The sequence below is a fragment of the Drosophila serrata genome, unplaced genomic scaffold, assembly GCF_035046125.1.
Source record: "Drosophila serrata isolate PLE 108 unplaced genomic scaffold, ASM3504612v1 contig_228, whole genome shotgun sequence".
Taxonomy (NCBI): Eukaryota; Metazoa; Arthropoda; class Insecta; order Diptera; family Drosophilidae; genus Drosophila; species Drosophila serrata.
In genome coordinates, this window is record NW_028257126.1 from 1,602,924 (window position 1) to 1,628,271 (window position 25,348).

Genomic DNA, 25,348 nt, shown 5'->3' on the forward strand with positions numbered 1-25,348 from the left:
CATGCAGTCGAACAGTCAGTCAGTCGGTCAGTCACTCAGTCAGTCAGTCAGTCAGTCAGTAAGGCTGTCAGCCTGTCAGTTGGCACTGCAGTTTATCATGGCGAAAGTGCGGAGCAAACACTTGGCATGCCATTCCATACATATCCATCCCACCAGTCCACCAAGTGCCCGGATCCACCTCCAGATCCAGCTCCTTTGTCCCACTGTGCATTTGCCTTTCACTCAATCAGTTTGACAATTGACAACTGCATGGCACGCGGGGAGCCAAGAGTTGCATCAGTGATAACGACGACATCCGTTCTGGCGAGGCACTGATATGACCAACTGCGAGTGTGAGCTCCGTTCGGTATTTGTGTTTGGTGTCCACAACAATAAGTGCAAAAATAGAAGAACACACACGAGTAAATAATACAAAGACAGAGTTTTTTTCAGGATATTTGCAGACACTTTTGTTGCCAGCTAAATCTACATAAAATAACAATCGAACTACACTTATATGTATCATAGCTATAGATGGAATAGAATATGTCACTAACTAATGTTAAAACCTAGGCTAGTGCAGGTTTCGACTACATTGATCCTGGCTGCCTGACCAAAGCCATATCATCACAGGACACGTTGCTGATTTACCATTTGCTATGGGCCTCCTTCATACATATAGCCTCTGTTGCTTCCGACCAGGCTACATGGCCATGATTGATTGCTGTTTACGCATTTCGACCATGGGTTCGATGGATTCGCACGGAATGCCAGCGAGGGAAGTGTTCAAATTGAATTTTGGCACTTCAGTGAATCGCGTTTCTGTGCTTTTTTTCGGCACTCTTGTAATTCGATTTTCGCATAGACGGAATTGCAATTGCAATGCATGTGCTTTCCATGCAATCGAATTAGATAGAGCTAGATGGCTTAAAGTTCTGCCAGCAACAATTCCAATAAAACGTGTCTTCTTCGCCCACATAGCTGACTAATCAAATTTTAAGCTCCTTTCCAAGTTGGCACTTTCCATTTCGCATAAACGAAAACTCCATTGTGAGTCAGCAGACACAAACACAATTAAGTGCAGCGTCCTGTATCCCTTTTGCCCTTTGTTTGTGTTTTCCCCAATTTCAGCAGAACTTGCAGCACCAGCTGTCAACGGTCCCACATATAGAGCGCACATATAGGACCTTCGTCCCTCCGACTTGCCCCATTGCCATTGCAGCTCTCTAAATGCTCCGCCAGCACGGCGTATACGTAATATTTTGCAGTAAATAGCAAGGCAAATGGAGCTTTGTTTGCCCCAGCATTATCATCAACAGCGTGTGCTGCAGCAGAAGCACCAGCCAGGGATGAAGATGTAGGAGGAGCTGGTATTGGCTTATTTATTATGATGATGCCATGCCATATTTCGGTCAATGCCCCGTCTGAGGAACCACGCCCCTTTTATAATCAGCCATATTTGGTGAATAAGCAGAGCATAGAAAGAATATGATGTAATGATGAATAGCAGAGGTGATACTGAATTATAAACAATTTAGAGAATTGTGGGTAGTATATTCTAAAAGTTTGGGTTTAGTTTTTCACCAAAACTGAGAAAACTGCTTAATGTATTACTTTACGCATTAAATCACAAATTAGGTTACCTTTATGGAATAATTATAATTATTATTTTAAGGAAATAATATTACTTTAAGCTACTGCATGCGATTTCTAGGAGTACCATACAATACAAAAAAAAACATATTTCGGTGACGAAATTTGTATCTCTGAAAGAAAAGAATGAAATGAATTAGGCACCCAGAAAATCTCCTATTTGGATATTGAAAGTATTTAAAGTGTCTTGGAGACGGATAACACAGGTCTGCAAATTTCACTTATATTTTATATCAGAGCGATTCCCGACGTAGTTTTTAGAGCAGAATACGAATCTATGTCAAAAAATGCCTATCACGTCATGATTTTAAGAAAAGTGGGGGTAAAGCCATGAAAAATACCGTTTTTGGGTGTTCTTACCCCTCATTTTGGATTGATTCTTCGCCTACACAAATCATATAGGAAAGTTAAAAAAAAAAAAATCCATAGTTAAATAAAAAATGGTTTTAACCTTTCCATTTCTTGTGAATGAACTCAGCTAAATGTAATTAAATAATTTGCATATTGATAAAAAGCATTAGAAATAGCTATCATTATCCACGAACTTTAACCATGAGTGTAGAAACTGGAATCTCTATACTTTTGTCAAATAAATGATAGAAGGATAAATTTGTAATAATCTCTTTAAAACTGAGTCAATAGGATTATTAACCTTATTAATAAACCAGCAAAGAACGGTGAGATCTTAATTTTGCCTACCAAAACAGATTTTATCGATAATATAATCACCTCAGGGTGTTGCATATAATCAAGTTACCTTTAAGAGGCAATTACAGTTCCGATCCCGAGGGACAATACACATTTGACTTGGCCACCTCAGGAATTGTAATTCCACTTATCGCACTTGACTGCAGGTGCCACATTACACATGCAGGTCAGTAAATCGTCCTGCCGCACTCAGGTATTCACTTGTATTCGCATTCAGATTCGTATCTGTGTCTGAGTTTGCATTTGGCCACCGGTGTGTGCTTGTGGCGACTCCACACCTGTCTGCCGGTCTGCTGGATATATTGATTTTTGATTTGCGGTACTCCATTGATTTTTGATTCGCATCACGCAAATTAAGAACAATTTCATTTTCATTTACGTGACTGTGTGTGCGTGTGGCATATTTGATTCATCCTGCGGCAGGAAGTTAAGTGCACACGACACCAGCGCACAGGACAAGTGTAACCAACAGGAGCAAGCAGACTTAATGCCGTGTAAATAAAGTATTATTTCGGTGTTTGGGGAAAACATTTTCATAAGGATGGATTCGAACTGAAAGTGAGTCTATGAATTGGAATCGTTGTAAGAAGTCGTTGTACAAGTAAAAATCGTTCATACCAAATTCTAAATGTAACTCACAAATAATGCCAAAAATGTGAGTCATACTTATACTTATAGGAGCTTAATTCTGCAGAGAATGTGATGTATTTTCAACAGAGAGTTCAATTTTCTTTGGTTCTTAAATTAGCTTTAGCTTTTTGTGCTGCCCTTCTACAAAAAAAAGGAACTATGTATATTTGTATATAAAACATTTGGCATTTTAACAAAAATCAAATTTTAACTAGATAATGGGCGTAAATTAAGCAAAGAGTTTAAATTAACTTAGTTTGATAAGAAATAAATACATCAGAAGTAGTGGTAGAGGTTTAGTTATCTATTCAGACTCTACTAATACCAAAAGCGAGTTATACTGCTTCAATTCCTGTAAATATACATTTAGGATCAAAATGATTAACGGCATTCCTGGTGCAGGGCAATGATATTGCAATTGCAACAGCATTATAAATTTACATTAAACGTGCATTAAGACCACTTGCTCCGAAATAAGCCAAGTCATTGTCGAAGTTTAAGCCAAGTGCTCAGCAGATTTATTTCAGAAAGTGCAAACTGATGAATTTTTGGGTCACCAAACGATTGGACCCCTCTGCATATTCAAGATGGTAAATATTGTTTCTAAGCCGCAGCTGTCAGCAGCTGAATAATCAACTTCTTCCAGGAACGGATTTCGAGCTGCGGCAGCTGACAATTAGTTGGCCAGAAAGATAGAGCAGGGATAAAAAACTGGAACAGGAGGGGCTCCTGGGAGGTGACCTTTGAGACACTCTGGTGAAAGCCCTTCGTTACGATAAGTGGCAGGGACATAAAACCTTTTTGCGCCGCTTCCCACATTAATTGCATTCATCGTTCGCCCTTTGGGGATGCAGCAATTTGCATAAAAATCATAATAAATTCAATGATGCTTATTTTGCGAGAAACCCTCTCGCTTCGCACATTTTCTCCAGTATTTTCAGTCCTTTATTTCGCCGGCAGAGCCAGAGAGTTGCTCATAAAAAGGCGGGCGGCCCAAAGAGGTTGCCACTTAGGCATCGCTCAATTATTCATAAAGTTGGCCCAACAAAGTGCTGCACACACGTGGCCCAAAAGCGAGTGCTTAATGGTCAGAGTCAGCGCTCCGGGCCGGATCAGAGGCTTCAAAAATTAAATCGTTTAACAAGCAGTCAAATCACTTTATATGGACCCCATCAGGTGTGGCAAAAAAGGCCATCTAATCCCCCGCCCGTCATTCATTCACCTTTACTGCCTCTCTGGCCATAAAATATTATGAACTCTCTTTGCAGCTGTCACAATAATTTAATTTATAAAGACAGGAGCCAGAGCTTACTAACAACTAATAGCAGATATTTTTACCAAACATAACCATTTATAAGGAAACCGATTTTTGATAGATTCGAGGACATGCAAAAGCAGTTGATCTGTGATAATTAAAAAGTTAAGAATTGCTCGATTGGGGATATTTTGTGTGATTTAGCGACAAAATATTTTATATTTGAATATTTAATAACTTGCAATAAAGTAATGGTAATGTTTCAAAATAAGATATATATTTTAAACTCTTTTTCAGACTGGATATCATTAATAATTTAGCTTAACTTAACTTTTATTATAATTTTGGCTAAATCCATTGCAGAAACCTTAGAATTTCTTTCGTATTTTTTTCTTTCTCTCTACTTTTCATTAATATATATTATATTTTTTCTTGTAAGAAAAGTTTAAACTTATATTTGGTTCAGCCTTTAGTTAGTCTTAATAATTCAGCTTAATGGTGGCAAGTGTTCTTGGTATTTCAATTGTGTCCTAATTTCTTTTTAAGATTTATAAATAAATTCTAATTGATGTATTTCATTTTGCACACTAGCTTATGTCTCGTGACAAATTAAGGCTAATGTAATTTTTGCAAAAATATTTTTGTTTTGTAGTTCAAGGCTTTTTTAAAAGAATTTTAAAAGTCCGCTGGCCGGATGACCTCATCGTCATTCTGAATAGTTACTTGGCATTAAAAAGCCATTTCCTAGGCAGGGTGAATACATAAAACAAACCGGAATTACAGGAAACAAGAAACAATCAAACAAGCATTTCGTAATTCAAATCGAATTCAATTTGGGCGAAGGACTGCCGAGGAGCGAGGAGGAACTGCAGGCATTTGCCATGTGCTTAGGAGAGAGTGAAAACAATTTGGGAATGGCAGCACGTGCGAGTGTGTTTTGCATCTGTATGAGTTCCAGGATGTGTGTTGGCCAAGATGACAGCCATTTTGGACAGTCAGCCAGAGTCTGTCAGCTGGGACGCTTCCCTGCCTTGTGCTTCTGTGTAACTTTATAGCACCTCAATGTTTGTTGCCACTTTGCCACACAATAAAAGTGCTTTCCTTCTCGCCACTATCCCGACCTCGTCTGGGGCCATCACCTCCAAGGAATTGCAGAAAAAGAGCTGTCCGATGTAGGCCAAAACTTCTTCGTTCGTCTGCTCTCTTGTGGCATCTTAATGGGTTTGCTGCAGCCGCATGTCCTGGTCATTTATCCTCGGTTAAATGACAGCGAATTAAGTGCCCGTCGCCAAAGTTTTGCTTTTTCTCTTATTGCGTATTGATAATAATGACGGCCCTCAAAAAAGAGCACAATTTCGCCATTAATTTTTATCTCTCTGCGCCAGCTGTTGGTTATTTCTTATTGAAAATGAATAAGCAACCGAATTCCCTGACAGCCGCTGTAAAGTTCCTCAGAAGAAAGTGCACTTTACGATCCCTTTTCAACATTATTATTATTAAATTTATGGATTGAAATACTTTAAATCTCTTCTTGTTTTTGTCACTTTCTCTAAAGCAGGAACGAGTATCTAAACTGTTATTAGATGAGGAATAACCAGCATTAAAAACTATACTGGGACCTCTTTCTGTCTTGTTGGCCTAATCTCATTGTCAACCCTTCAACGGAAATAAATTTAATAAGCCCTCATAAATAAATTCGTCCTCACCATGCGTGTGTGTGTGTATATAGAAATGGCCACAAAAGACCAATTGAAATGTTTTGTGTGGATGTGCACACGCCCCTAACTAAATTATTAACATGTGAATAAGTTTACAAAGCTGTTATGTGTAGCGAGTTGTGAGGCAGCAAAGATATACATACACGCACAGAAAAATATATACATACTATAAAATATAGCAACAAAAGACGCCGTCTGAGCTGAATTGGGGATAAGCCAAGCATCGGATTTTTGGCAGGATGGAGGTCCTGGAATCTTGGCCTCTGCCGCGCCTTCGACAATCTGCCAAAGAGGCTGGCAAATGTCAAATATTTGCTGAGCTGTGATTAATGTTGATTCTTTTTTTGGCTCTCGCCTCCTTTGCATAACATTTCGGCTTGGGGGCCAAAAGCAATTCACCTGTGAATAAATGCCAAAGAACAGGAAGAAGAAATCAAGGAGGTTGTAAGGAAAAAAGCGCAAGGAAAACTCATTTTCCGGCTGCTTGACAAAATAATATATATTTCCTTCCGCCAGCCAAATTAATTAAATTGATTGAACGTTAAACAATTTGTCCGAGCCATAAAACAAAGTCCGAACAATGAAGCTACTACTACAACAGCGAACCGCTTTCCCATAGTTTCCTTTTAAATTTCCCAAGAGCACTTGGCCAGCATCCAGGGGCGCGGAGTGGGTGGTTCCAAAAGGGGCCAAAAGGGGTGCACTTAATACCAGTAAATGCCCTGGTTGCGATGGCTGGTCACGTTGTGTCAATAGACGTCCGAAATGCACTTCGATGCCAAATTGTTGCAATTGTTTTAACAATTTGCCGCATTACGCTTCCCCTCCATAGGAACTACCCTACTCCTCCTTTTGTTGCCCGGACGAAAGTTTTTCGAACTTTGGCACGGCTTATTGATGGCAGAAGCACCAGCAAGGCAGGGACCAATAATTGTTAACAATGCCACTAAATTGCAAGGGGTTTTTGGCTCATTTGGGAGGTGCCAAGAAAACAGTATAGTAAAAGAAAAATAAATCAAACATCGCGATAGAGTTAAAAAGCACACTTGGTTCTACAACAGATTCTTTTTCAAATATATATATTAAGGTATATGGTCAGTTGACCAAAAGCTAATCATCATTATGAGCAGGATTCTTTTTTTGTCATATTGCATAAAGATGAAAGAGGAAAAACAAGAAAGAGCAATTGTGAAAAATCATTGCCTAATCACATTGAAAGCCTTTCAATTTAGGAGTTTCTCCCCTCACCCCCAGCACGGCCTCTCTGATTGCTTCCCGTCTTGTTGTTGTTGGTGGTGCTTTTGAAATTCAATTTTGTAGAAAATTGTATGTGTAGGCAGCTTACACGTATTTTCTCAAACGTTTTTCAATTTATTTCGTCTGCCAAAATAATGAAGCGACCAACAGGCCAACAGGCCAACGGCTAAACATCCAACAGGCAGCTGTCCTGCCGAACTCAAACTCAAATCATGCCGACAAATGAGTCTAAACAAAAATGGAAAAACAAGTTGGGAAAAGGTCGAAAAGGTACAAAAACCAACTTAAAGCTGAACTCCTGACAGCCCGCTGTCTTCTTCCATCGACCGGGCGGTGGCCCCTTATCAATGCCAAGGGAAAATCGAATTTTTTCCCGCCCAAGTCCCAACGAGCAAGGACCTTTTATGCTCGAGCACGACGATGATTACGAGGACAGGGATTGCTAGGGGAAGGGACACACTGGTATATATCGGCCTCGATTATTGATTGAAGCCTGCGTATGGGTCGCTCTAATGCTTTGATTAAACATGATTGAATTGTCTATGGCCATGTTGCTTGGCTATTTGTCTGACGAGGCTTACAAGTAAAAAATACACAAGAAATCACGTCCCTATGTCTAATCAATAGTTTTGGAGTGAACAAGTAAGTATGTATTAATTAATATATTTACCAGGTGCTACATGAATAATATATATTTAAGAATGCTTTAAGATTGAAACTCTGACTAAGATTCCTACATCCACAACCCGAGCTCACTTTTTCACAACTTGCCAACTGCCAACTGCCAAGTGGACATTCACAGCCCCTCCACAACCTCGACATTCTTTAATTGCTTGAGCATTTAATTTGTTTCACTTTAACAAACAAGCCAGCCGAGCACTAGAGTGTTTAGATTTTCATTTACAGCCGCCCACAAAGACAAAAGGTGATGGTGATGGTGAAGTGGTAGCAGGGACCACGGGAAGGGGAATCAACAGAGCCAACAACAGAATAAACACAATGGCAGGTGTACCCCTGGCTGGGGCCAGAAGAGAGAGTTATGTTTATAGGGTGACCGGGGCCGGGGCCCTGGGTTCCGACTTCCGAGTTGTTCATTTATGCCATTTCTGGGCTTCAACTAGGGAAAGCATCTCCTTCGTGCGACTGTCTAAAATAGAACTTATCTTTCTCTTACAGATCTCCAGCAATTTTCTGCCATCATTCGAGGCAATTTCCCTGGCCGTGCAGAGTATTTCCGCCAAGCTGAACTGGTCGCAAGTTGATATCTATGTTGGTGGTAAGTTTTCCCCACTTTCTCCTTCTAAACTTTCTCCCTGCTTTTGGTTTTTCTCCCCTCTCATTTTAATAGCCGATCACTCGGCATTTCATTTGCATTGAAATTGCTTTTGTCCTGTTTGAAATCAAATTGAAATCGTAATGGTGTCGGAGTTCGAGTCGGTGATTAAACTTTTAAATGGCTTTTTGGCACCAAATCCTAGGCAGATTCTATCAATTTTTTAATAAGCCTGGAATAAATAAGAATGAAACTTTTATTACTAAGCAATAGTTAAAAGTTATGCAAGGCTAGATTATTTATTAGAAAGTCCCACCGTTAACCAAACATTTAAGAATAAAATCATTTGCATAGATTAGTTATCGACATACTATTTATCCTTCGTTATATATATTGTCTTCTATGTTTTGTTTTAAAGAACTCAACATTTGCTTACTGATATTCTCTAAAAAAAAACAAAGGAAAAACACAAACTCTCGCCAAAGTTTAATCACTTCTATTTAAGCTCTAATGACTTCCTACAAAAGTTTTGTTTTCTCTGAACCAAACCAACTATTCTGAATAATGTTCCCTGCTCAATTATAAGCACACATAAATGTTATATACATATAAGAGGGAAGTGAACTGGCCAGATCCCAACTCATCACATCCGACGGTATCCCAGGTCGCTCATTCCCAATTCCCATTTTATGGTTAGAAGGCAAAAGCTGCTTGCTGCTTAAATGTTAAATAAACACATTTGCCGGAGGAGCCCGAAGAGTGGCAGATGTGGGCGTGGCTCTGGCAGGGTCGCGCCCACGTAATGCCAAATTATGGGGTCGCCAGGAATTAGGGGGAGGGGGAGTTAGAGAGAGAGAGAGAGAGAGAATGTGGACAGAAGGAAGCTGCTCGTAGTGAAGTCTAAGTACACGTGTGCGTATACGCAATGCAATTAGTGGTGACATTATGATTAACGCTGCCGCTGTGTTAGTGTGGGGGCAGTGTGTCTGTGTGTGTGCCAGTGTGTGTGTGTGTGTATGTCGAGTGTTTGCACAAACGCTGACAGGCAGAGAAAGATAGCGATATATATATACTGAGGATATGGAAGCAGGACTGGAGGGGGGACCAGAGAAGGAGCAGGCGGATAGAGGACCATTAAGTTGACACTGCCGCATTTGAAATTTAATTAGGTGGCCGCGGCAAATCAGCCGTACTATGTACCAGTCAGCTTCCCCTGCTTAAATATCTCGCATGTCGCCTAATTAGTTTAACTGACAATCACACGGACCCATTTGGGCCGAGGCCCGTGGCAACCTATTAAAGGTTAATCGCGAACAGAAGTGAGTGCCTTGACTTTAACTGAACCAAACATATACTGGCAATTAATTTGGATTACTAAACGATAGCATTACTGAGTGTAGATGTGTGAGAAGGGGCATCTAACAAATACATAACATAAATTACCTGTCAGTTTCCGAAAATTCTTTCAAGTAACATAGGAATGAGCACAGTTAATTCGCATTATTCTATCTTGCGGTAAGAACGATGAACAATTTGACTAAATGAAAAATAAAAATTATTGAAAACTAAGCAAAAACGTTAAAATCTTAGATCCCAGAGACTATTCCAGCTACAGTTGACATATTTTCCAAATGATGGTCTCTCTCAACCAAGGCATAGTTATAGTATTGAATTGTGAGTGGAGTTAGTTGACACTTAAGCGCGGTGATTATTAATCAATAAAATTTGTTTATCTCCATCTCTTTTGCATTTGAACCTACTTCAGATGATTAGACGAGTCTCATGCCATGGTTCTTTTTTTGACACCATTTTCAATTGATACCATTTTAATACTTGTCCCTTTAATGGAATTCCGAATTTCCTATTTTAACCAAACTCTATTCTCGCTTTTTTACTTGTTATTTGATGAATCTCAATTATTCCATTATGAAACTTTTAGCGACACAGGGACTCACACAACCTTTTGCTTTTTAAAACCAATTTATTTTCTTTTACAATAATAAATAAGTTTCCAAATAAAATAGTTCCACAAAATTTGTCCAAGTGTATTTATCTTACTCTTTTTACACAACTGCCGGCCATTTCTCAACTGGCCAAGTTTATTGACCTCTTGCCTCCTCTCCATTTATCTGTGACAAAACAAAGCAGAAGAAAGTAAAAAGTGCAAATTATGTGACAGCAGCTGAGCGACTGAGAAATGGCATAAAAACAAAGTTATAAAATAAAAGCCAACGCAAACCGCAAACGCAGAGCTGAGACAGCGGGCAAAAATGTAAATCCAGAGCAAAACAAACAGAGAAACCTTACGCAAATTGAGATGTCATCGCTGGTTTGGGTATAAAGGAGCTCCCAACCATAAGGGAGCAGGAGCAGGAGCAGGAGCAGGAGCAGGAGCTGGAGAATCAAATGCCAGCTAATAAAATCAGTCAGACAGCAGTTAAAGTTCTATGTTGGAACCATGAAAGTAACCAAAAGATGGAGAACTCTTGAAGTGTCCACAGGAGAGAGGGTCGATTCATGGATTGTGAAAGTTTTAGGTGGAAGGACAGGTTTTGCATTTAGTTAGTCATCGATACTATCCCATATTCGCGATATCAAAACAGTCGATTAGCATTCAGTTTATAGTATTTAGAATCACTTTACTAAGAGTCCTGTAAGTTCCTTAAGTTCATAAAGTTCTTTAAAGGGATGAGCTCCTTGAAGACTTGATTTCTGGCTGATATAATTAAAAGAATATATCTGTATTAGTTACAATAGCTACTTTTCCAGCATTTGATTGGGATACACACATATTATTTTCGAGTGTTTTGCAACTCAGAAGACCACCAAAGTTGCACACATCAAACACATTTAGTATCCATAGGACGTGACCGACTCTGATTCACGCCTGCAAGAGGACGCACATCTGTGCTGCCGAATGAGGAATGGGAGCTCGAGGACCCGGGTCTGAGGTCCTTGATGGCCGCTTAGTTGGCCAAACAGAAATGGGAGGATGCCACACGCACTTCCTTTGATTTATGCCCCCATGAATCCTGCTGGGATGCCTTAGGTGGGGAGACTGGATACATTTTTATGAATAATGCCGAAACAGCGTTGTCTATAAATAGGCCATAAACCTGAGGATGCTGCCGAATACCCGCCACTCGTCCGCATCTCGACATTAATCTCAAGTGTTTAACAATTAACGTGATGGGTCGGGCCAGGCCGACTTTTGGGCAACGCCCATCAACATTGGCGCGGATTCGCCTTTATGACAGCGTAATTAGCGCAAGTTGCCGTTGCTCTCCGCCTATTTATGGTTTGCTTTACGCTAAGTGACAGCTAATGGAGTCGAAGACCATAAAAAGGTGGCCACTGGCCACTGGCCAGAAGCCGGGCCATATGCCGGCAATTTATTGGCCCGGCTTTCAGGCTGATTGGCTTGACTTTCACAGTGACTTTGGCCACGGGATCCACGGAAATTTGCAGTGCTCCCTATCTCAATCCTTATCTTTATATCTGCATCTTTATGCCGATGACGAAGGCGAAGACGAAGCCATGACAATGCGGGGGATCCAATCAATTGAACTGCTCAGAACTCGGCGGGAAACTTTGTGCTCGAAAGATTATATCGGCTGCATTATGTAAATTGTGTGTACGCGCAAAAGCAATTTGCAACTTTAATTGCATTTCGATGGACTGCAGCAACTTTTCCACCCGCCGCCCCAGTTAACAATGGAAACTGCCAAGAGTACAGCTGGAAAGCACCCTGCCAGTTTTTCCACTTCCACGGGAAAAACACACACGCATGTGAACTTAATTATGTTAAAGTTCTGGGTTGCGATTGCGACCTGAACTTGTGCCGATAAGGCTCGAAAATGCTCAATTAAATAAAATGAAACTCTGTGGCATACATATCTTCCGGGGCAGGCGTGCTGGCTAAATTATGGCTTCATTTTTAATGCCCCTCCGGACCCAGTAAATGTGTGAATATTTTAAGTAATGTGCGCCCAAAGTTGAGGCAGCCTTTTGGGTTAACACAAATGCTCCTTGATGGTACATGTGCGGTGCCATCTGTGAACTGAAACTTACTTTTGATGGAGGAACAAGTTTATGATGGCCATTTAATGGCGGAGAGCTGAAGTCAGATCTGGCCATCGGAAATCCCCTTCAACTTGACTCGTCTATAAGCATCTTCAGCCAGTCGACATTTCGGATTCAATTGTTGACATCATCCCACACGCCACACGCCACATGCCACATGCCACATGGCGCTTGGCGTATGCCTATGCAAATGATATATAACGTATACGCCACGTGCGACATGTGTTGATTGCATTTGAACGGAACGAGCTCCAGCGTACCGCGGCTTTGATAAACGGAACCGGATCCCATATGCACCCACAATCTGCTACAGTTTGTACCCTCCCTCCTGCTTTATGGTGCTCGTGGCCAATTTATTTACCGTCCGGCTACAATTTTTACCGTTTACCTTTATTTTTTGGCAACAATGGGGGAGAGCAAAAAAACAAGAAGAAATAACTTCCTAACTAGCCCTAACTGAGAGTAAAAGCGCAGCACGTCGCATTTATTTCCTTTACCCGCCTGGAATGCGACGAATAAATTGTGTGGCTTCTGTTATATTATGGAATTTCCAATGCAATTCTTCTCTTTTTCTCTAATATTTTTAGTTGCCTGCAAACCTTTTTCGAATGCTCCTTTTCTCGTTTTTTCGGGTGCCTCTACTGCTGAGTTGCTGGTAAATAACAACGCTTGGCTGACCAAGCCTGGTGGCTAACCCACACAAACATTCAAATGCAATGTAGTTGTGTAGGTGGCTACAAACTACAATTATGGTCAAAATAATAGTAGTTTTTAAATTATTTGGTTTTAAAATTCGCAACGAAAGCGGTGATGTTAAGGTTTATGCCTCTCGACGAAGTAGAATCTTGAAAATGTATCTTAACAGTGTGAATTATGAGGGTGTGCTGTATAAACTGACCCCCTTAATTAATTTTACATAAGGCAGCCTAAAACATTACTCATGCTACTGTGCCTTGCTGGCTCAACAAATTCCGGAATCGTTTAAAATAAATCAACGTTTTGCTATTCATCAAGAAGCAAAAAATGTTGTTTTATTTCGCCGCAACTGTTTTCACATAATATGTGTAGAAAGCCGCATGTACAGCAGACACAGCTACGAGTGAACGCGCCGCAATTTAAATTTTGAGTCGAGCACATGAATATTTAAATGCATAAAATGAAAAAGCACAAATGCAAATACGAGCATGAAGAGCACTCATCTGTGTTCACATGAGGAGAGTGCCTGTGTGTATCTGAGTATCTGTGCATCTGTGCATCTGTGTATCTCAGAGTTTGTGAGTGCAGCAGACAGTTGGCGTTAAGTATGCGCTTTCCTATAGCTTTCCCTGCAGCTGTAGCGTGTGTGCGGGAAACCTTGGCCTTGCCAGAGCACTGCAGAGGAATTAACCACACACGAGCTGAGTTCACAGTTCATATACAAATGCGGATAATGGGAAATCCCTGCCATTGAGGAATGGCATCAAAGGGAGCTTGCAACAAATCAAGAGCATCGCCTTCCTTGCCCTCCGGCCTTCCAGCCTTCCAGCCTTCCAGCTCAAACAGAACATAACTGAACAGCTGCAGCGGCTTATTACGCACACACGCGACCCGCTTGGTTATCTTTGTCCCGGCAGTTATTGCGTTTTGTTATTGTTCGGGGAAACTATGCAAATTGCCTGAAAATTCAACCGCACAACTTCTCGTCCTGAATGCGGTAGGGCTGCGGGGGCAGCGAAAGGAAAATCCCAGACGGAGTGCATATCGCTAAGGCTCACACTGAGCCACCGCAGGATGTCGTCTTCAGCCGCGCCCCAGTATTCGTCTTAGTCCTGCCACTCGCTGCTGCGCTGCGTAATTGCACAATTTTGCACTTGGGCAAACATGCACTTGCCAATCGTAGGAGCAGGAGCAGGACCAGGACCAGGACCAGGGAACTACCTCCCTTCCGCTTTCCTTTCCCCAGCTCAGTCATAAAGATGAGCCTCACACTCGGGGAAATCCTCGGGAAAATCGTTATATACTGGAAAAACTCAGACTCTTATTAAATGTTTGTTGCATTTAAAATTAATTTTAAAACCCGAAAAGAAAGTTAATTTCGGTATGTAGAAGTATGCATACCCTTGTACAAAATATCTACATATATCATACAACTAAATTATTGAATATACTATAAATTAAAATCAACTAAGTAATTTTTACATATATACCTATACATTTTATATTTACAGTTTTACAGTTACAATTTTACTTATTCTTCAACATTTAGCAATAGTAGACATCCGGTTTAAAGAAAATTAAAGCGAAAATTCTGAAATAATAGAAAAGTGATTGAATAGGATTGAATAGAAGAAAATATCTTCCGTTGGGAAAAATATACTAATGAGAATAGTAAGAATAACAAAGTTGATTTTAGATAGCTTTAAAACGGAGAGATTTTTCGTTGAAACGGACAGACGGACATGGCTAGCTTGAATCGACTTTTGTTACTGAGGAAAAGTATATATGTACATATTATACACACATTATACCGGAAATTACCCTTTACTGCATTGAAAACTTCTAACAAAGAAACAAAAAAAAAGGTAAGCAAAGAATACTGTGGAGTGCAAAAACTAGTGAAATTTTATTGTTTAATAGCATGTTATGAAAAGAAAGCAACTCAACAGTAAACATAAACATATCTTATTTATTATCTTCAGTAAATCAGACTAGTGCTTATTTCTCTGACGAGCCTGTGCTGCCAAAAATATTAAGTACACTTCCCCTTTCAAGTATATTTTCCCTCCATTGTTCCTATTCACCAATAAAACTTAAGAACAATATATATATTCTCCTCTCTAACTGTTTAGATCACTTAATCAGATTAATAACATTTCAAATCCATGTAATCAAACATATTACAAATTCGACCTTAAAATAACTTGTCAATACCGGATATATTTTTTAACCTGACTTTAACTACCCTAACTAGGCATATATGATAAAATAAAAATATTCTAAAACCAACTACCCCAGCTAGATCTTAAATTTATTTACTTGTTAGTTATTTTTAAATAAATTAAAATAAATAAAATAACTTCAAGCATTATTACAAACGAATTTTATATTAACAGTTTATAAAGTGCTATTACACTTGGGCTATGCTATTACAATATTTCTCGTCCGATCGATATAAACAAATTGGTTTTACTTCTTAAATTGCTAGTTTATACATTTTAATGTTTTATTTAATTATTTTCCGCTCAGTGCAAAGACTTAAAATCCCTTCTTCTTTCCCATCTTCTGTACACGTGGCTGCCTTCGAGTTTTGGCAAGTTTTTCCAGCTCACATCTCAGTTAATTAGCGTCTTGTCAGCTGCATTGCTAATTGAGTTGATAGAGAGGAGGAAATGTGGGAGAAGGAAATGAAGAGCCCGCCCAAGGCTGCCGAATCCCACTATCAACCAAAAGGCGTTTTTAAATATATTGCGCCCAGAAAATAAAATCTCATTTTCACCTGAGAGTAATTTCATTTGAGGCGCACTCAGTGAAGCTTTGTAATTGTATTAAATTCCTTTGACAGCTCTGCGTATGAGCTGTGTCTCATTAGCTTCCATGAAAATGCATGCTTTTGCGGGTCGTGTTTGTTCGCTCGACAATAAATTATTTTGCAGAGCCGTGAGACCACTTCAGGAGTCTGCACATTGGCATGAAAATGCAGGAAAATCTATTGGCAGAATAGTGCAGTTTATGGACTCGGCATTACGCATGATCTATGAACCATTTGCCTGCGGATATTAGTCAGTTTTATGGAGTCCCAAAGGACGCTGCCGAGGTGTGGCTTGTATATGTGGCTTTGCCTTCTGAGGGTCATAATAAATCAAGTTCATTTATCCAACGTAAAAAGCCATTGTGTATCGGAAAATGGTTTGCATCGAGGTCGTAGTGCTTTGGAAAAATACCTTTTGGGGAACTCACCTGTGCTTTACTACTACTTGACATTTCCGTCACGACAGAGCTGAAAACCCAGACACATCTGGAAAATTATCATAGCATAATCCATACCTTCATATATATATTTTTCGATTAGTCAGATCTGAAGTCTCGCCACGATGCAGAACTCGGGTCGCGGAGCGGACCACTTCAACTTTATCCAGCGAACGGATCGAAAGAGTCTCCACACTCAGATTGGGCTCCTGGTGGCCAAGGCGAAGCAGGTGACCGCCGAAGAGCTGCTGGAGCGCAGCCAGAGGTTGAAGAAGATGCTCGACGAGGAGGACAAGCGCTACGAGGAGGAGTTCTCCAATACCGTAAAGACACGCATGAATGAGCGCAAGGAGCACGTGAACGCCATCCAGGAGCAAGTGGCCAAGCAGCAGAAGAAGTTCCTAGAGGAGAAGCACCTCCAGAGGATGATGCTGGACTGCTATGAGGTTCGGGAGGCTATGCGCCACCAGGACCTCATAGAGACTAAGATAGTCCAGGAGGAGCAGATCCTCGAGAATCAGCGAAAGAAGCGGCGAGAGTGCCAGCTGGAGCAGTACTGGTCAGAGCTTAATCGCCGGCGGTGGGCCCAGTTCGACTGCGACCACGCGAACGAGGTCCTGAGGCGTCAACAGGTGCAGAAACAGGTGAACCACGTCCTGGGCATGCAAGTGGCTGAGCACGAGGAGAAGCGCAAGGAGGCCGATGCGGAGAAGATGGAGGAGGAGCGCGTCATAAACGCTCTGCTGGAGGAGATCCGCCTGGAGGAGTTCGAGAAGGAGCACCAGCCTGCCCCTGTGGACCAGCTGGCCTACCAGGCCGAGCTCCTCAAGGAGATTCAGCGGAAGCATTGCGCTCGCCTGGCGGAGTGGGAGGCGGACAAGGCGGATCACCGGGCCTTCTGTCTCGAAACCCAGCGCCTGGAGGCTGAGGCTCTTGAAAGGATTGCCCAGTCCAAGAAGGACCTCAACAGAGCCACCTTGGAGTACCTGGCTTATCTGCGCCGCATGCAGTCTCTGGAGCTAGGCATCGAGAAGATGATGGACGAGCGCACCGCCGACCTCTACCAGGTGGATGTCTGCACCAAGGTCAACATCGCCGAAAGGATTCGAGTGAAGCGCGAGGCGGCCGACAAGTGCTACGAAATCCTGCGGAAGCAAGTGTGCGATGACTATGAAAGGAGGCTTCTCTGGGATGCTGAGCTGCGTGAGAACAAAATGCCAGAGAATCGCTTCGTTCATCCGGAGGTCACCCACGAGATGATCATGTGCCGAAAGCTTCGCTACAAGGCCGACCTCGACGCCCAGATCACGGAGATGAAGCGCATCCAGGCGGAGGAGGAAAAGAAGTTCGACAGCCGCCTAATGGCGGCCATAGACGATCCTGTGGTGTGCAAGCAACTGGCCAAGGAGATCCTGGACAGCGGCGTCGACTACCTGGCTCCACATCCCAACTGGCGGGTGCTGGCCTGTAACCCAAAGCAATATATTCCCAGAGCCCCCACGACGGAGCAAGAGTTCAACGCTCGACTGGCCGGCGCCAGTTTGGAAAAGTGTCCTTGTCCCAAGGAGGCGAAGAAGCACTGCGGATTCATGGCTGACATCGCTAAATGCGACGTTCCTCCCGAGGGCCCAAAGCCCAAAGCGATGAAATCAACCATTGAGTCGTCTCCGGTGGCTCAAAAGTCCGGCTTTAGGAATTGTCACTGCAAGTTCTACTAGTGCAAGTTCCCAGGAAGGAACTTACAGCGATCTAAAATTGTTTAAATGTTATAGTCTTGAGGCAATTTAAACGAAATAAAATTAACGCTGCAAGATAATATTTATTTATTTATTTACGAAAAATAACCAATGTCTTTCTTAATAAGCCGAACACTTACCTCCGTATCCTTCATCTTTAAATCCTTTTCAAAAGCTTAAGAGTGATTTTATTATGAATATTTTAAGATGCTGAGAGGCTAAAGTCGAATAGATCATCGCTCACATCGTTGTTACTGAACAAAAAATAATGTATTAAATTAAAGTCTGAAGCTATAATATTACTTTCCCGTTTAAATAAACTGAGGTGTTATCCGCATCCCATCTCTCCTCTTAAGAAGCCCCGCGGACTCTTTGTATCGCATTAAATTATATCCACAATCCTGTTCCATATCCACCTCTTGTTACAATAGGTTCAGACTGGATAAGCAAACCACATACAAGACCCCATGAAAATGCTCATTATGAACCCAGAAAGGGCGGTAAAATGGCACTGGGGGTGCATCATGCAACAACCAGGACACACATGACACCATCGCTTTACGTGCCACAAAAACGCAATTTAATTTCAACATCCGACAGTGTCCCTTCCTCCTGCTCTCCGCCTCTCACTCGCCCTTACTCAATGCTTTTTTTCGTTCTATTTTCCAGATGACAATTGGGGCCTAGGACTGGCCATAGCGGCCAACTTGCATGTGCCGTATCGCATCGAAATTGGCAGCACAATACGTGACCTGCATGGAGAGGATAAGCCGGGCAAAGGTGAGTAGCGCGTCTCCTGGCCACTGGATCCACTGCACCTCGGTGCAACGAAGAGAAATATTTAATTATTTCATTAAGACAAAATATACAAATATCACTTGAAAACACTTACTTTATATAATGTGAAGAAAATATTCAAACTTTTGCTCTGTGTGTCCATTGGTTTCGACTCTCAGCAATTATCATCACGGCCCCGCTGAACGATGCGAGCAATCTACGGCTCCTCTCCAGCATCGGACCCGAGTGGGCGCGTCAGGAGCTGGAGCAGGAGCAGGAGCAGGAGATGGTGGAGGCCTCGGGACGGTGGAGGCAGCACACCAAAATACTGCTCATCGACATGGTGGCCAGCTCATTGGATGTCGAGCATCGGTTCTACAAATATTTGACACGCATTGGGGGGGCGGAGAGGCAGAGGCAGAGGCACGGTAGAGGACATGGGCACTCCGGCCGGAATACCAGCTCCCATTCCGCAATGGTGAGCAGCAATCTGTTGGTGCTGACTCTGCTAAGCGACAGACATCGACACTTTCTGAATGCGGCCGGTTTGATGGCAGCAATGCAGAATTTTCGCACGCCCAATGGCACCGGGGAGAACGGGAGCCACGCGGAACCATCGACCACTGGTCGTCACAATGCCAGTCTGGACAAGCTCTACCCGTACCGTAACCTCGTCCCCCTGTACGACCTGGTTGTGACCACGGCCACGCAATCGGATCGAGCGGAAGCAATTCCCAAATATGATTTCGTCGTGCTGGACATCGTTAGGGATGTCCCGCTGGCCACCTACAAGTGGCGACCCCTGCTCATCCTGGAGAGCGACAGGCGGGGCTGGGAGAACGGGTCTGTGGGAGGGGGAGCCGCTGGCTCCTACATAACCCACTCCGTGCAACCCGGCTACGATGAGTGGCTGCTGGTCAGCAGTGTCCAGTTGTGGCAGTGCGGAGCCATCTGCTGGACCATCGTGGCCATCTGCGTGGGCCTCCTGGTCATCATTGTGGCGGCCAGTGTGGCAGCTGGAATTGCCATGAGGTGAGTGTTTTACAAACTGGATACGAAATAAACGGTTCGATTTAGTTTCTTTTTCTAACACTACTTTGGGGACTACTAAACATTTTGCAATGCTTAAAGAATTCAATTAATTCCTAAATAAAACTTATGATTCCTTTAAAGTTGGTTCCTATGCCTTAAGGCTCAAATTCTAGGGACTTTGTGAGTTGAAACCCTCCAATCGCCCACCACTTCGCATTTAAAATTCAAGATGAAACAACTGTTGTTGCGTAATTAAGATTCCCTCCGGTCTTCCTATTTTCCGTGGAGCTCCAAACTTTTCTCTCGCCTGCAAATATTCAATTAGCACGCCCAAACGAAAGGCTGTCGCTCGTTCATCTTTCTGTAAATCCTTGTCCCACGCAATGGCCCCAATATCCTTGGATCGGGATCGGATTGGGCATAACGTATTTCTGCGCGTGGCAATTTCCATTTCCCTTTTTTTCCTAGCCACTGCTAATTGCCGTGCCAGTTGTACTAGTTTGTTGTGCGAGCACAAAATGTAATTTTGATTTTAATTGTATTTGACCAGATGATGCAATGTCTGAATATTGGCGGAAAATTGTTTAGGTGAAAATGAAAACAAAACGGCGAGGGAAGCGAAAAGAATTTCCCATCTCTTAATCAATTCCGATTGATATTTTTGAATCACTTAACCCACTTAGTATTTAGCAAATTATTAGCGCACACTTGTATTAATTTATTCAGGCCAAAGTCAACCGCTCCGCGGGCATCAAAGCTGGCCATATATAAAGTATAAATTTATGTCAGATTTTAGTCTGCGGATGCTGGAAACCATGCGTGGAAAATCAATACTCGACCGCACACTCAACTCCCACTATTCAGTCCCATTCAAGCCCGCACATTGGTCGTGCTATTAAAACAAGCATTTAATTAATTAATTACATTCATCAAGGCATGACACACACCCAGACATTTGACATTTATAAAGAAAAACAGCGTCAAGTGCGGTTGAACAAATCATTTACTGCTCGACATGCCGTCAGAACATTTCCTGTGGCCAACACTCACTCAGACCCACGATTCAGAGCAACCCCCCATTAATCGCAGCACAAATAGTCCGATTTAAGCTAGTTAACATCGCTGGCAACTTTAAACCGCGACTAACCGAGCGCTTTTTTCCATCGCCAGCTAAAATGCAACTCATGAAGTTTTAATTAGCGAGAGCGACACGAAACAAAACGGGGCAAAAAACAAGGATAATACAACAAATGGACAACAAGGCCGGGAAGGACACACCTGTGCGGGAAAAGGAGAAAAGCCCTGCCAAGGCGAAAATAAAAAAGTTACTCTACTATAACGATGCTTAAATACCCTGGGGTGTTCCATTTGACAAAGTGCTGGGATAATCCGCGGCACACAAAATGGAAAAAACAAAAATAGAAGCGTTGGTGTTAAGGGAAATTTCTAAAAATTGTGTGTACATTTTCAATATAAAAGTATTATACCTTCACCATCGACGAGCTTCCTAAAAATTGTAAACGGGTTTGAAGTAATGAGGAAGGAAAAGATGGATTCAATGTGGTCTAATTAAAATTTTCTTACTTCTGCATTGAATCTTTTTAATAATTTTATAGAAAAACTATTGATTAACGAAGAAAATAACATTCGAATTGAGTTATCTTATTATATTGATACAATTTTAAGTGTATGACTTGAAATAATTAACTAATGATAGTTATTAAAATTTTTGTTAAAGACTTAATCTGGGTAAAGATTCTCTTGAAAACTTTGAATGTAAATGGTTCAATTAATAAATAATAAAACACTTATATAATGTACTTTCTTTTGTATTTCAAAAAAATAATAAGATACATAAAATAAGCGCATTGATCAAATTTAAGTTCTGATTTACCTTAATAGACGTGACTTCTGTTAATTTCTGAAGTATTGTCAATACCCTAGACCAAGTTAAAGTTTCCCCCAGTTACGCCGAAAAGTTCGGCCATTCATGAGACTAGGATTTCCTCTGTCTGATTTTTTGGGTGGGCGGAGCTGGAAATCTAGTTAACAAGCGACACACGTGGCTCAAAGAGTTTTTCCCGCTGAAACAGGGAGCAGCCCATTAATGCCCTTAATACACTTAACCCGACTTGACTCCGGCCACGTGGCGAACTTCTGGCATAACAATTGCTGCATGAATTTGCGGTTTCGCAGGCTCCTCCTATTTTTCCAAGGCTTCTGGCCAAGAGACCAGGCCAATTCGAGGTGATGGGTGCGAGTAAGCACCAGGTAGTGGTAAAAAGTTTTTATAGTCCCAACCGCAACGACACGAGGGTCGTACTTTGGGGCTAGTGGGTTGAGGGTTAGAGCTCCTAGGTTAATGGATGCAAATTGCATTGGTCGAAAATGAGGGATCACGGAAGTGCCTAATGGTATACCGTAGACAGTTGTGCCCAGTTTTGAAAAGGTTTAAGTTTTAAGCACCTGGCTGGCTTTAGATAACTCGTTAAGTCAATTCAAAAAGATATTAATTATTAAACTAACCATGAGTTATTCTTACCTTCATAAAAACAAAAGTTATGTTTTCATTTTTAAAATGTAATTAATTAATTTGTTTAGAAACTATTTCCTGCGAAAACGGCTCTCCAAGGGACCCAACAAGATAGTGCTCTCCGCGAGTGACTTTGTATTCCCCGTCGACTCTCGTAGGGTAAGCCCTTAACCACCAAACCGAATTTGCTCTCTTGTTTCTATATACATATGTACTAATTTCCCTTCTTTTAAGGTTGACGAGGGCATCGAGGCCATGCTCTGCTGTTGGCTCCAACAGCTGCAGGAGTTCGGTGGCCCGGAGGTGGATAAGCCGGATCTGCTGAAGGGCTCCATAGGCTCCCTGAAGAATCTGGGATTTGTGATACCAGGAGCAGCTGCTCCAGGTAATTCGGGTGGAACCACCGCAGCCACTGTGAATGGGAAGAGTATGTCCTCCGCCACGGGCAGCCTGGCCAGGCACAATCCCGCCCATCTGGACATGAGGGCGCGATACAACGGCGACCTCGTGCAACTCAAGGAAGTGCACATGAACGGATCCGCGGAGCTGCGAGCCAAGGCGATGGATCTCCTCGTGATGGCCCATGGTCTGAGGCACGAAAATATCAATCCGTTAATCGGCTGGCTGTCAGATCCCAACCGCACGGCCATGGTCTTCGATTACTGCTCGCGGGGATCCCTGCAGGACGTGTTGATCATGGATGAAATCAAGCTGGACTGGTCATTCCGGCTGAGCTTACTCACGGATCTGGTGAGGGGCATGCGGTACCTGCACACCTCCCCCTTGAGGGTTCACGGGGCCCTGACCTCCAGGAACTGCGTGGTCGACGCTCGGTGGGTGCTTAAGATCACCGACTACGGCCTGAGCTCCTTCTACGAGTCCCAGGGCTTGCCACCCATGCCCAGGAGCGCCAAGGAACTCCTGTGGACCGCTCCGGAGCTGCTGCGAAGCATGAAACACCACCAGCAGCAGCACCATCATCACCACCAGCACGGACGTGTCCAGTTGGGCACCCAACTCGGCGACGTCTACTCCTTCGGGATCATCATGCAGGAGGTGGTGGTGAGGGGCGAGCCCTACTGCATGCTCTCCCTGTCCCCGGAGGACATTATAGCCAAGATAAAGAAGCCACCGCCACTGATACGGCCCTCTGTGTCCAAGGGAGCCGCTCCACCGGAGGCCATCAATATCATGCGCCAGTGCTGGGCCGAACAGCCAGACATGCGACCCGATTTTAACTCGTAAGTGTTATAATAAGTCACAACTAACTAAGCTTTATTGAATAACATTATTAAGTGTTTAAATTTGATCCCAACAACACTATATACAATATCTTATAAATCATATCACTCATCACAAGTAATACTTAAGACTACGAATTACTTTAAGGATTGCTAATAGGTTACCCATTCATCTATTTAGGGTTTATGAGCGCTTCAAGATGCTGAACCACGGCCGCAAAGTGAACTTTGTGGACACCATGTTCCAAATGCTCGAGAAGTACTCAAACAATCTGGAGGAACTGATTCGGGAGCGCACCGAACAACTGGACATTGAACGAAAGAAGACTGAACAGCTGCTGAATCGCATGCTGCCAAGGTAAGATCCGGTTGGTATTCCAATAAACTAGGCAGGAACTGATCAAGGATCATCCGCAGCTCGGTGGCTGAGAAACTGAAGATGGGCTTGGCCGTCGACCCGGAGGAGTTCTCCGACGTGACTATATACTTTAGCGACATTGTTGGTTTTACAACAATCGCTGCCCACTGCAGTCCCGTGCAGGTTGTGGATTTGCTCAACGATCTCTACACGATTTTCGATGCCACGATCAATGCCTACAATGTGTATAAGGTGAGTGGTCCCTTGAGATATAATATTAGTTTTATTCTCACTAGGATATTTTTCCTAATTAGGTGGAGACTATTGGCGATGCCTACATGGTAGTAAGTGGGCTGCCCGTGAAGATACCCGATCACGCCGAGCAGATCGCCACCATGGCCTTGGACCTGCTCCACCAGAGTGGCCGCTTCAATGTAAAGCATCTGCCAGGTGTTCCTCTCCAGCTAAGAATTGGACTTCACACAGGTCCCTGCTGTGCAGGAGTAGTCGGTCTCACGATGCCCCGATACTGTCTCTTCGGGGACACGGTCAACACAGCATCCCGAATGGAGTCAACTGGTAATGGGAGCTCATCCCGATTCGGGGCATGTGTCACAATAGAATTCTGTCTTCTCAGGTTCCTCATGGCGCATACACATGTCTCAGGAGACAAGGGACCGACTGGAGGCCCGAGGTGGCTATGCCATCGAACAAAGGGGTCTGATTGACATCAAGGGCAAGGGCATGATGAACACCTTTTGGTTGCTGGGCAAGAAGGGATTCGACAAGCCGTTGCCAGCTCCACCGCCGATCGGGTGAGTATTTATTGACAACATTTAGCTTAAGGCTTTCTTATATATTCATTTTGTTAATTTTTAATCTGCAAAGATTTAAAACTATTTGTTTGCAACTAATCAAAACAATACAATCACACAAACTTTTTGGTTATGTTTAGTTTCTTTGGGTTCAAGAAATAAGAGGATATTAAAAAAGTAATTACTAAAAAGTATATAAATCCGTAAAATACTGCTTATCTCTATTTAAATGTACCTTTTCGTTGGCTCTTACTGGCTAATATAGGTTTAGCTTTGTACTGATATTAAACTAATAACTAAATTTTACCATACACACTCCCAAAACCCCTTCTAGAGAGTCACACGGGTAGGTGTC

General features: G+C 42.5%; 2 protein-coding genes across 2 annotated transcripts in view; both read left to right on the top strand.

Annotated features, from left to right (window-relative positions):
- LOC110187965 (uncharacterized) overlaps positions 1–25,348 on the top strand; it is a 57,831-nt gene that overhangs the window by 29,196 nt on the left and 3,287 nt on the right. Inside the window, exons 5-14 of the mRNA XM_020957484.2 lie at positions 8,377–8,476; positions 18,907–19,017; positions 19,194–20,046; positions 22,648–22,738; positions 22,814–23,820; positions 24,002–24,178; positions 24,238–24,430; positions 24,493–24,757; positions 24,816–24,993; positions 25,328–25,339. Of these exons, the coding sequence (XP_020813143.2) occupies positions 8,377–8,476; positions 18,907–19,017; positions 19,194–20,046; positions 22,648–22,738; positions 22,814–23,820; positions 24,002–24,178; positions 24,238–24,430; positions 24,493–24,757; positions 24,816–24,993; positions 25,328–25,339 (2,987 nt within the window). The remainder of the gene's footprint in view (positions 1–8,376; positions 8,477–18,906; positions 19,018–19,193; positions 20,047–22,647; positions 22,739–22,813; positions 23,821–24,001; positions 24,179–24,237; positions 24,431–24,492; positions 24,758–24,815; positions 24,994–25,327; positions 25,340–25,348) is intronic.
- LOC110187966 (uncharacterized) lies at positions 16,497–18,317 on the top strand. Its single transcript, XM_020957485.2, has one exon. It carries the CDS (start codon positions 16,627–16,629, stop codon positions 18,217–18,219), a length of 1,593 nt encoding a protein of 530 aa, XP_020813144.2. The 5' UTR covers positions 16,497–16,626; the 3' UTR covers positions 18,220–18,317.